This window comes from Pipra filicauda, unplaced genomic scaffold (assembly GCF_003945595.2).
Source record: "Pipra filicauda isolate LSUMZ 115617 unplaced genomic scaffold, ASM394559v2 scaffold6_size6359152_pilon, whole genome shotgun sequence".
Taxonomy (NCBI): domain Eukaryota; kingdom Metazoa; phylum Chordata; class Aves; order Passeriformes; family Pipridae; genus Pipra; species Pipra filicauda.
Genome location: NW_024104865.1, coordinates 4,752,567 through 4,764,998, shown reverse-complemented (window position 1 = coordinate 4,764,998; position 12,432 = coordinate 4,752,567). Strand labels below are relative to the sequence as shown.

The 12,432-nt window shown below is 43.0% G+C and overlaps 1 protein-coding gene across 5 annotated transcripts in view; it reads left to right on the top strand.

The window, feature by feature from the left end:
* Window positions 1–12,432, top strand: part of MAPKBP1 (mitogen-activated protein kinase binding protein 1) — a 101,207-nt gene that overhangs the window by 47,752 nt on the left and 41,023 nt on the right. For all 5 annotated transcript variants that reach the window (XM_027750227.2, XM_027750229.2, XM_027750225.2 and 2 more), the window contains 4 exons: window positions 5,011–5,073; window positions 5,651–5,708; window positions 8,725–8,895; window positions 11,779–11,916. In XM_027750227.2, coding sequence (XP_027606028.2) covers window positions 5,011–5,073; window positions 5,651–5,708; window positions 8,725–8,895; window positions 11,779–11,916 — 430 coding nt within the window. The remainder of the gene's footprint in view (window positions 1–5,010; window positions 5,074–5,650; window positions 5,709–8,724; window positions 8,896–11,778; window positions 11,917–12,432) is intronic.

Below are 12,432 nucleotides of genomic sequence, written 5' to 3'. Positions count from 1 at the left end.
GGCAGTAAAGGGGGCAGGAGCTGCATGGAGTGACCCACTGCTGCTGACTTAATGAGTCAGATACTTTGTGTAAATGCGATACTGACATCTGATTCCTCTCCATTCCTGCTACTATATTTAGCCTAGGGAAATAGCTTTTTTTTAATATTTTGTGGGGGTTTTTCCTTTTGCTGGAGCCAATGGAAACTGCTGTGAATTTCCTGCCCACCTCTCACCCTCACTTTTTATCTGCGTATATGGTATACAGTTGTGAGCATATAAGATAGGGCTGTGAGTTCCTGGAGGTTTGGAAAGCTCTGCAAGGAACATTTCTTGTTGGCTGATGCAAATGGGATCCCTGATGGAGAGTGCTCAGGTTGTCTGCAAAAACCTTTGTCATTGCTGTGAGAGCTAATTCTGTCCTTTCCTTGTATTACCTGAATGTCCCACAAGAAAGATGCATACTAGGAAAGATTCCACAGCCAAGTTGTTTATAAAAGTTGCTTGCATCAGGAAGGTGTACTTAAAGGTTGTGGAGTGGCATCATAGACCTAAAAATAATACCTTTGAATATGTGTACCATTGCCAATGGCCTCTGCAGGAACCAGCATGAAAACAAACAGGACACTTGATCTCAGCTGGCTGATAAATGGTTTGTAAAGCAGTAATTCACGCAGGAGTGAATAGTTTCTATAAATGTCTTGGAAATCAGAATATACTTGTGGATTAAAAAGTTGCTGTGATCATCAAGCCCTACCTGCAGCTGCAGGGGAGGTAGGGTTTGTGCTGAAATAAGGGTGCTAACAGTTTTGACTTTCTCAACAGCTGGTATGTGCCAAGCTCTGTATGTCCCATGTGAGGTGTTTCTGGAGCTAGTCTTAGTTTGCATGTTGGCACTAGCATTTAAAAACATCTCCAGACAAAGGTGTCCTGAGAACTTGATTTTGCTTTGAAAGCTTCAATTTGGGAAAGGGGTGGAGTGGGTGGAACAAGTGATGTGATCATGATAGAAGTGCAAGTTTGAAGTACTTTGCTTGGTCTACATCCACAATTGGAAGCTGGGAACAAAAAGATCAGTGCTCTCTTCCCTTGCGTTCTTTCCTATCCCTCTGGCTGTAAAATACTGAATGCAGTCTTACAAAGGAGCAGACAAAGGTGGAGGATGGATAGATGGGTGTATGCTCTTGTATGCAATTAATTTTCCATGGTAATTATTTTTATTATTTTAACTGCTGTAAGATTAAAGCCAGCATAAACAGAAAGGAGTAGATACTTTGAGTCTCCTGAGGGCTTTGTAGCCTTACTGGACTTGGAGGCAGCGTGAAGTGGGTGGGTCAGCAACCTGAACATTCAATGTCTCCATTCCATGTATTTTACTAGACCGATTTCCTTTGGTAAGACAGAGTATGGGTTCTGAACCTTATTGTTTGGGAAACTGCTGCAGGCTCTGCTGGAGAATGACTTCTTGACTGTCTGGGGAGGAGGAGCTGCTCTAGGGCCACACTGAGCTCAGCTGGGTGTCTGAGCAGGCAGTTTAGGCTTCCCTGTGTCATGGAATTGCTTCCATTATAAAAGAACTTAAGATCATTGAGTCCAACCATTGACCTAATACTGCTAAGTCCACCACTAAACCCATGTCCCTGTGTGCCACATCTGCACATCTTTTCAATACCTCTGGGGATGGTGACTCAACTACTTCCCTGGGCAGACTGTTCCAATGCTTGACAACCCATTCTGTGAAGAAATTTTTCCTAATATCCAATCTAAACCTTCCTGATGCAACTTAAAGCCATTTCCTGAACACTCAAAAGAGATTAAAGAACTAGAAATAGTTTCTGCTTGTTGAGGAAATGTGCTCTCTAGGGTGGAATGGACTAGAAACCTTTTCAAGCATTTTGAGAGGAAACCAGTTTTCAGACTTGGATGCTCCCAACTCACAGAACAGTATCTGTGCCCCACTGTAAGACTGATGGTTTATCGTCTGACATCTTGCTGAATAAGGTATCCTTGGAGTTGGCCGAAGTCTTCATTGCCCTTGTGTATGGCAGACAGGAGAGGGATGCTGGAAAATCAGCATGGGACAGCATTGCAGTAACTTCTGTTGGGTAGCAGTTAATTTAAGAAAGCAAGTTCAGAAGACTAGTTAATCCTAGCGAAATGACTTTATTGGCGAGGAGGTCATAACCAATTAGTAAGTTACATTAGTTATTAGCTGACAAATCAACATATCTTGTTTCCCTGAACCTACAAGTTAAAATTACTGCTTCATGGCCTAAATCAATGATTGCTGACCGGTAAGGAGGTACTGTGATTTATTCACTCCCACCCCTCCAGATAGAGCTTGTTAATTATGGGTCAAACTCAGTGAATCAAGCATGGGGTTGTCTTAAGACAAAATTAAAATATCCATGTTTGTGATGGTTGCTCTGGCACTAGGAGCTGTCTGACTCTTGGAGTGGTTTGTTGATTTGCCTTTTTGTGTGAGCTGGATGGATCTTATCTTCCCTGTGGCCTCTGGACTTGGCCAATGGCTGGAAGTGGGACGAAGCCTGCTGGCAGACAACCTGCTCTGGGGTGCAGTTGAGCTAAAATTCATGATTTTAGGTGGCCAAAGGTTCTGTCCTATAAGTTAATAATGGCAAAGCTTTGTGGTTCACTATGCTATTCTAGGAAGCGTTTTGTTTGCTTGCCTGGTTTGAAGACCATGGTTTGTATTTTATATCTTTCCTGTGTTTTTTAAAACTGTGCTCACTTCTCTGAAGTTCTGTTTTTCTACAAAGTTCCTCACAGTAAAACAGAAACTTAAATTTAAGAGCTGCATAGGAAAGTCTTTGTCAAGATTGTGTCTTTCCTTTATTCTTTCCGGTTTTTTGAAGCTTATTTTAAGCATAATTCATCCCTGTTGTAACTCAGCAGGATTTTGGTCCATTAACCCCATCGAATGCCACATAATGGAGTTTTGCTTTGCTTTTCTGATTAGCTGGAGGCTCAGGATTAGATAGATTTTCACATCTGCTAACTTCCTGTTTCATATCTCGTGATTTGAGAGGCTTAACCTTTCCTGACTTGTTAATGGATCACAAACCACCTGCTTCTTTAAACTAATCCCTCAGAAATATATAGCATAGCTTTGACTTGAAACACTCCAGTTTGGTTCCCCAGGGTAAAAAGTACGAAAGGATCAATCCCGGTCTGAACAAACCTCTTATTTACGCTTTCCCTGCTCTTCCACAACATGACATCTCCAATTGTGGCTGTCTGCCTTTTAACTATCGGGAAAGTGTTGTGCTTTTAGTGCCTTGGCCTTAAGGGTATGAGTGGAGAAGACTAGGGGGAATGGCATGAGGAGTAGAGTAGTCTAAAGGGGGAGGAGGGCGTGTCTCCTGAATGGTTGGATATCTGCTTTGAGCTAGCAATGTTAACAGAGTGTGGCAGCTTCAGCCAGGGACTCTGAGCTCAGGGTATTGGTGTGTCAGTCCTCCTTTCTGCTCTCTTCCATTTTAAAATTTATGCTGCTTCTGGCAGTGTAGCCTGGTCAGACCCAAGGAAAGGTCATCTGCCTGGGCTAGGTGAGGAGAAGCTGGAGACGTTGCAAGTCCCTGTCAATCCCAAGCCATGCCTGCAGCACTCCCAGCCCTGCCTGCTGCTGGGGATGTGGCGGGGGGGCCTGGAAGGATGCAGCTCTTTTCATGGGCAGCGTGGTGCCAATGTGTGCTTTGTCCTGTGCGCTGCCTGTCTTGAAATGCTGGTGATGTCTGTAGGTGAGATTCTGCAATAGATTTCTGTGACGCCTCAGCTTTTTGCCTTTCTGTGTGGCTGCTTCAGGCCGGGTCCTCTACTTGTCTGTCCTGCCCGTTTTTCCCCATGACTGATGTCTGTAGCCTGGCATGCCTTGCAGGCAAACCCCAGTGCGATGGTGACGTGAGTGAAGTCCCCACCATGGCAAAGGCTGCTGGCAGTGGAGCAGGGACATCCTGCAGTGCTCCCCTGGCACCACAGCAAAGGAGGAGCTGGGACTCTCTAAACTCTGGCAGCATGTTCTAGCAGAGAGGCAGGTGAAAAACAGTTTCTGTTTTAGAGGTGAAGTGAGAAATGGGGCACAAGGTCATCAGAGCAATTATTTTACCTTCTTTTATTCACTTAATAGTGTTTTTAGTTACTGGTTGCTACTGCTCTCTGCTACAAGACAAATGCTGTTACATGTAGATTTAAAATGGTGTGTAGTGTGTTTGTGGAGAGTGGGGAAGGCTTCAGTACCTATGACTGGTGTAGGCTGGTTGTGGCGGGCTGAAGCACTAAGACAATGTGCTAAGGGCAATATTAGTGGGAAGAGGAGCCTCTTCTTCCCGCCCCTCCTAGTCAGCAACTGTTTTTGCTCCCAGTGGAGGTGATTATATTGTTTACCAGGAGTTCACTACTGCTTTTGCAATTCATCTTGCTGAGAGATTTCTGCAAGGCCCCTAAGCAAGTTGCTTATGCAGATATGGCCCTTGGGTCAGTAGTTTTTTGGCATCACGTCTCATTTCTCAATGGGTCAGTCACTTCTTGTGCTATACTCAAAAATTTAACCTCTCTACCTCCACTTCTTTATCCCCTGAGAGCTTTTCTGAAAGATTCCCTCTTTCTTCCTTACCTCCTTACTCTGTTCTAGTCACGCTGTTTTGATGCCCAGTACATAAGGTCACTTTTATGGGAGGGGGCATAATCCATTAGGGCTGTTGCACAAACTTTCATGGTCAACCTTTCTGTTCAGCTCGAACAATCAGAGACTCAGGGCTCCCAGGTGCTGGAAAGGTAATCATGGTACTAGCACATGGTACTCCTCAGCATGGGAGAGACTTCAATTCCCCTCTGGAATGTTCTTTTCCTTCGTGTTTTCGAGTTAACCCCAGCTCAGTCTGTGAGATTAGGGGATGAAACAGCTTTTTGGGGCTGCTTTTGCTGCTGCTTTTCCAGCAAAGATGGCTCTTTGATTATCTTTATGCACATGGTCACAACATCTCTTTCTGTTTTTCTGTTTCCTCCATCTAGGTGTGTTGTTGTGCTGTTCAACCCTAGGAAAAATAAGCAACACCACATTCTAAACAGTTCCAGGTGAGTGAAGCTTTAAGCTGGACTTGATTTCTGTGGGAGGTGAATTCAAGGCTTTTATGGTTTGAGTGCAGTGCAGGAGCTGCTGTTGCTTCAGACTAAATCCTCTCAGTAAGAGTTGCCTTGGGGACAGGCTGCCTACTCTTTTGACTTCAGCTCCTTCTAGTGTGAGGTGCTGTTGCTGACAAGGTACTTCCTCATAAACACTGTGATCCCGTGAGGAAGTGCTAATGGGCATGACAGGGAGAACATCTTACTAGAGCTCCATGATATCTAACTTTTTTTTTCTCCACCTAAAACAATGACCTCATTACTGAAGCCAGCACTGGGACATGGTCCTGCATCTGGAATAAAGGCACAACAATGAACCTCAAGTTTTGGAGCTTTTCCAGTGCTGTAGGCTGCTGCTTGAGACTTGGGCAGCAGGGAATCCTCCTGGCAAAGCAAAAATCATTATGTCAGGCCACTATGGGTGATTTTAGGCTCTTTTCAATTCATCCCAACCTACTCCCTAGTCATGATGTATTGAAATGAAATCACATGTTGGACATGTTTCTCAGTGTCATTTTCTCTGTTTTAGGAAAACAATTACAGCACTTGCTTTCTCTCCAGATGGCAAATATTTGGTTACAGGAGAGGTAAGTGTGAGAGGAGAAAGGGCACACCTTTTCCATTGCACTTTGAAGCAGGGCAGAGGGGCTTAGAAGAAACAGGCCAGTGAACTGCTTTGACACAGACCAATCAGTTTCAACGTTTCATCAATGTTCAGTGGACCTGCTGGGTCACGGCTGGCATTGGGCAGATTTCACTCTCTCATCAGCTTGGGGGATGGATCTTCTGGGGTGGCATCTGTGGGCTGAAGGTAGAGTGAAAATAACTGGAAGGATACACATCATGGCTCTACTCTAACATCAGTGGAGAGTACTTGGATGGTCCTGAATCTTGGTCTGTTTAGCACTGTCCCTTTAGGATTTCAGGAAGTAACTGAAGCCAGTAACAGCTTTGTGGAAAAAATGAAAAGTGTGTGTGGAGTGGAGCTTTAGGAATAGTGACAGAAGATACTGGTGTCTGTGGTTTGGCACTGTATGTTTGGCTGGGGGGCAAAAACTGCTTCCTCTTTCCAAATGTGCCCAAGGGGGAGAATAAGGATGAGTGCACTGTGTGTCTGTTCTGCATTAGAAGTTCAAGACATGGGCTGTGTCACGAGGCTGGAATTGCTGGATGTTAAAAATCCACAGAAATGCTTACCTCCATATGGTTGGGCTCAGATTGCTCTTTTGTGTGATTAATGACAGTTTACCACTAGTCTCTGTGTAACACATGGGGAGTGAGCATGTGTGAAACAGGTTCCCTTCTGAGCCTCAGCCACAGGGAAGAGAAGTATGTCACAGTCCTGTGTTGGAGCTGTCAAGACAGAGACTCTTTGCTCCAGAGGTCCCTAGCGCGGTCACCGTAATTGCAGCTGTCATGTCTCTGCGGGGCTCCAAAGCTGGGCTTGAATCCTGCATGGATCAGACCAAGGGTAGAAACAGCGTGGGGGTTTTTTGGATGGAGGCTACCATAACACAGAAAAAGTAAGCACAAATTTTCCATCATTAGATCAGAGACCATTGTTATTAACTTTTTAGTGAAAACATGAGGTTTTATAGCTGTAATATGTTTTAATGCCTCCTTACTCTCTAGAAATCTGAATGTAATAAACTCCCTTTATATTGAAGTTCTAATATATATGATATACGTATTTTCTTCATAGTGTTCAGTTCTAATGGTTCTGGTACCTTCTTTTATTTTCCCTTTTTTTTGTTTTTATTTCTGGTGCTCAGTTCCTTTCGTGTGGGGTAGGAATAGTGGTAAAAAATGAAGTGGGTGCTTTTCTTACTAACAACTCAAACTTTTCAATTTTAAACTTCATTGGGGTAAATGACAAATTCAGATTAAAAAAAAGCCATTCCAGTTATACTTGAATGTTTTGTGGGGACTTCCCCCCCACCCCTTCTTGCAAAACGTGTCTCCTCTGGCCTTGTTGTAAAAGCATTTCTTTTTTCAGTATCGTCCCACGTCTCTGACATTTGAATTATTGCTTAGTGTAGCAGTGTCCCCTGCTGGTGTCAGCAGTTGTGTCTTAGTTCAACCTCTGTCCCATAGGGAAATGATCTCTGAGTTCACTTTGTCAAACACTCTTTTAGCCACCTCATGCTAATTCTGCCTAATAACACCTTAGTTTTCTGCATGGCTGGCTTTTCAGGGAGGAGAATATGGAGGTTAGTCCTTGACCGCCAAATATATTAAATGTCTTTTATATATTTCAAATTCATAAGAAACCAGATTTTTTCTCCTCTTTTTTTAACTGTTATTTTTTAGTTCTCCCCATGGAGGCATAGAATCCTTGTCCATTGGAGTCACACAAAGCTCATTTTTGGTGAGCATTTCTTAAAAGATGAAATGCAAATTCAGTTAATTAAGGTCTTGGACTGTATGCTAAGATGCTGGGAAATATCTATGTGTATGTATGTGTTTAAGTACAGCAATTGCTTTGAAGAGCAGCTGATTCAGCTCGTTGTAACATCTTTCCAGCCACCTGGAGACCTGAGCTCTGCCTTGCAGGAGGGAGAACTGTACCAGCTGCAGTAAAATCTGACCATGGTATTTTTCCAGGTCACAAGCAGTTGCTTGGCAAAGCTTTTGAACAAGGCAGTTAAAATATGCACAGTTTTAAGCTTTTAAAGCTTTGACTTTTACTTGTGATGAGACTTGCCTCTCCCACACAATCAAATGACTTACTTAAAACTGATCCAAAAGGTACCATTCTGCCATGTTGCCATGGTTATGTTATCTTGCAAGCTACTGTTTTGACAGACTTCAGTGTGAAATCATGAGCAGTTATTTGAGTAGGAGTTGCGCATCAAGTGCATTTTTTTGGCCAGCATTTCAGCTTATCTTGTGTGCCTTGTTTTAGTTTGGTTTAATAGCAAACAATTAAACAAAGTAATAGAATTATCTGGCAGAAGGTGCTGAATTGGCATTTCTGTTTCTCTGGAGAGCAAGCATACAAACAGAGGCTCTGTTCCATCAATGTCTTCTTTTCTGACATTACGCGGCCCATACTCTTTCAGGCAGAATGCATCCATGTGTGACTTTGTGACAGAAATGATGCTGTTAGTCTCCCAGAGGCGTCCTGCAAATGGTGTGTGATAGTTATTGCAATAGTCATTTCATGTTTTTGTATGGCATGACCTGGCTTGATATCTCAGATATCCACGTTTTGTTAGGAGCAGAGGATGTGAGGGCCTTTTGATTCACTGAGGAAAACAATCTGTTATAATCCTTTTCATAAGCAGACTGTGAGTTCCCATTACAAAGATCAGAGATTTGCATCAAAAGTATTGTTCTAATCTGTGGCTGTTTTGTGAGTAGCATAAGAAAAGGATTAAAGCAGGGGAGATTGTAATAACACTTTTGGACAACTGTTGAAATGCACATACTCCTTAGGTTGTCAGTCTCAACCTGGGCTTTAAAGAATCAAAGGAATCTCTGAATCTTTTGTAAGTGCACCATCTAGACATCTTTTTCCAACCTCCTCCATATGCTTGAATCTATCAGAACTGACTTCAGGGGTCACATTTCTTTTTCTATGTCTGTTCTTGTCCCTTCCAGAGTGGACACATGCCAGCAGTTCGGGTGTGGGATGTGGCTGAGCGAACCCAGGTGGCGGAGCTCCAGGAGCACAAGTACGGTGTGGCCTGTGTGGCTTTCTCCCCCAGCTCCAAGTACATTGTTTCAGTGGGGTACCAGCATGATATGATTGTCAATGTGTGGTCATGGAAGGTAAGTTATCTAGGAGGTTGAGTGGACCACAAGGTGTTGCTAAATAAATAGAGTTTCCAGTTTAACTGTAAACTAGTTCAATTTCATCTTGCTTTCTCCTTTTTTTAAATTCTGTAGTTATTGTTTGGTTTTTGATGTTCATAGACAAAGGCAAATTTACACATGAGAGAAAGCTATGGTTCCTCAGGGAAGTTCTAAGTCGCTTCCATGAAGGGATATTCTTTATACTTGGAGACGTTTGACATTTTGCTGTCCAGCCAGAAAGGCCTGGATTTTGAAACCTTGCCAAACTGTTGTGCTTTTTTAGAAGCTTATTAAAAACTAATTTATGAGGTTGAGGAAGAAAACTCTCATCAGCCAGGGATTTATCTTGTAGTGTGGTGGATGCTCTTGGCTTGTTTTGTTTTTATTATGATAGAGTTTGTCATCCCACTCTGATCCCATCCTTGATGGATGAGAAGAAGAACATAGGGAATTCATAATGGATGAAAGCCGATGAAAGCCTGTGTCCTCTAGTAAACATTTAAGCATTTGTTTTTTGTAGATGAGAAAACAAACATTTGTTGACAGTAGGCTTGGAGTCTTCTGTATTAATAAAGGCTAGGCACTTATTCACATCCTGTTACCTCTTCAAGTGCTAAAAGAGATGATTTAAAAAAACACATAAGTGGATTTGTTAAATCTCACAGGATTATTGAATCATAGAATGGTTTGTGTTGGAAGGAACCTTGAAGATCATATCATTCCAGTTCCTCTGCCATGGGCAGGGACAGCTTCCGCTAGAGCAGGTGGAAATCCCATCAAAGCCTCATTCAATCTGGCCTTGAAAATATTCAGGGATGCGGCATCTACAACTTCTCAGCTTGTTGTTCCAGTGCCTCACAACACTCACAGTAAAGAATTTCATTCCAGTGCCTCATCACCCTCACAATAAAGAATTTCTTCGCAACATCTAAATCTACCCTCTTTCAGTTTAAAACCACTACCCGTTGTCCTATCACTACACTCCCTGATAAAGGGTCCCTCCCCATGTTTCCTATAGACCCCCATTAGGTAGTGGAAGGCTGCTATAAGGTCTCCCCAGGGCCTTCTCTTCTCTTGCAGCTTGTAAGTCCATGCTCATTTAGTATGTTACTCTTTTCATCACATTTCCTGTGCTGTAATTTAAAACTCACTGTTGTCTTCTGCATGAGCTGAAATTTGACCTTCCTATTTTTTTGTGTAGCTGAACTGTGTGTAGTGTTAAAACCTAAGTGCATATGTCAGTGTTGAGATGTGAGTGCTCAGCCTTTTGGTTCTTTACACTTATATTAATGAAAGTAGTGACTTGGAGAGGATCACAATGTGTGCCATGTGTGGGACTCTGCAAGTAGCTTTGTTTTGCCTTATGCAGGTTTTTCTGTTCACTGTATAATTATGTGCATGAGAACTTGTGAGATGAGGACTTTCTCACTCTTCTGTGATGAAGAACACACACTTTAAGCATACACTCCAGACTGTGACTGTCAAGAGATCCAGCTAGCCTTTATTTTGCAGACTGGACACCACAACTAGAGATACTTTACCTGACCAAAGTCAACGAAGACTGAGAGACCAAGATGTGAATACAGATCTCCTGAAGCATTTTCCAGCACTTTTAACCACAACCCTTCTTCTGTCCTCTGTGCTGCTACTTTGATTTCCCTGTTTTTCCTGGCTGGGAGACTTAGTCTTTTGACTGTGGTGGAAAAGAGAACTCCTGTTGTTCTGTAGGGTTTCTTTGCTTCACTAAAGAAAGAACACAGCAGTGATCCAGATGTTAAGGTCTGCAAGGGTCCTAAGCCTTCCTCTGTGCGCTGTCTTGAAAGAAGTTATGATAATCGCTGTCCCACTTGCTTTTCCTCTGGTCTGGGTTGGGGGATCCTCCATGGTGACAGTGCAGAAGCCTAGATTTCTCTGTTGCTGGTTTCTTCAGTTCTGTCAGCACCCAGTCTGGTGGGGCCCTTGGAGTGAAGTGATTTTTATACTGAGGGCATTGTGTTGGGAAGACTGGGAGCAACTGAGTCCCTAAAAGGAAAGGTAAAGGAAACAGAGCAAGGATGAAAAGGGATGCACTGCTGTCAGCCATGTGCTGCATGGTTGCAAACCCACCACAGACAGAGGGGAAATTTTTTTTATTCTCACTTCTACCATTCCCTGGGGAAAGGCAGTGGGAGGAAAACTGAGCGATGATATTGTGAACAGGGAGCTTCTGCTCTCTGACCATTTTGCATCCTGTTTTCTGTCCCTGTGTGTTCTTACTCCTTTTCCAAACTCTTTGACATTTTAAAGTGCACATTTGAGGTATAGCAGATTTTGCTTTTTCCCTTCCAATCTTTTTGTATTTTGGGTCTTTTGATAAAGCATCATGTCTTTAAAGAAAAGAGAGAATTTATGGAAGAACCATAATTTATGGACTGTTTTCCCTGTGAAAAAATACCTGTTCCCCATCTTGAGTGCCTTGCCGTCATTGCTGCCTGGGGGCTGGCAGAACTCCTCCTTGTGCTGGCCTACATATGTATTTGCTGTTTAGGAAAGGAAATGGCTTTACTCTTGGCTCCTGGTGATTGTGAAACCAGCATGTTTGTTATGGCTCAGACAGCAAGTTCCTGCAGGCACTAGTGCCTGCTGATTTGTTCTGGATCCCATGGAAGTGGAATCAAATGTAAAGTGAATTGTACTGTCTGCCAAATCAATGTTTCCAGCTAATGCTGGGGAGGTCATATTCAGAGGTGAATGGGGAATAGTTTGGGCCTCATCTTTTCCCTGCTGCAATGCTTGTACTGCATATGTGCCTGTAATTGAAATTAGTTTCCTTTGTTTCTGAGTAAAGAAATTAATCAATCTAAACAATTATATTTCCAGAAAAACATCGTAGTGGCAGCCAACAAAGTCTCAAGCAAAGTGACAGCTGTGTCATTCTCTGAGGACTGCAGTTACTTTGTCACTGCTGGAAATCGACATATCAAGTTCTGGTACCTGGATGACAGCAAGACCTCCAAGGTGAGAGGAAGTGCATCAAGGCTGAGCTGTGAACAGGCATTTCCATCTTACAGCGGGATAGATTTTCCTCAGTGAGCTGTGGGAAGTGGGAACTCTTTGATTTTGCTAGGATTCAAGAATAGCCCTCCACCCTGGCTCTCAAGTCTCAGTCTCTCCATGGGCTGATAGCACTAAAAGCTTATCTTATCCTGCACTGAGGTAGGGGCATGGCTCCTGGAGTTGCATAGCAGCATACTTGTTCTTTTGTAGTCACATATACTGAAGGACAAATAAATTAGAGAAAAGCTGCAATCATTTTAACTCCTTGGAACACAGAGGTGGGGAGAGCTGTATGACAACTGGTGTGAGTGTCATTTTGAAGTGTCAGCTAAAGTGTTTAAACTTTTAACTGTTCTGTTTTTCTCTGGGGGACAGAATCCTCCTATGATGATCTTTGTGTGCTCATGAACAGCTGTAAACATGAACAGCAAGTAAAACCTCTCTTTGTAGGCTGTTGGCAGTTCTTTTTTGAGTTAC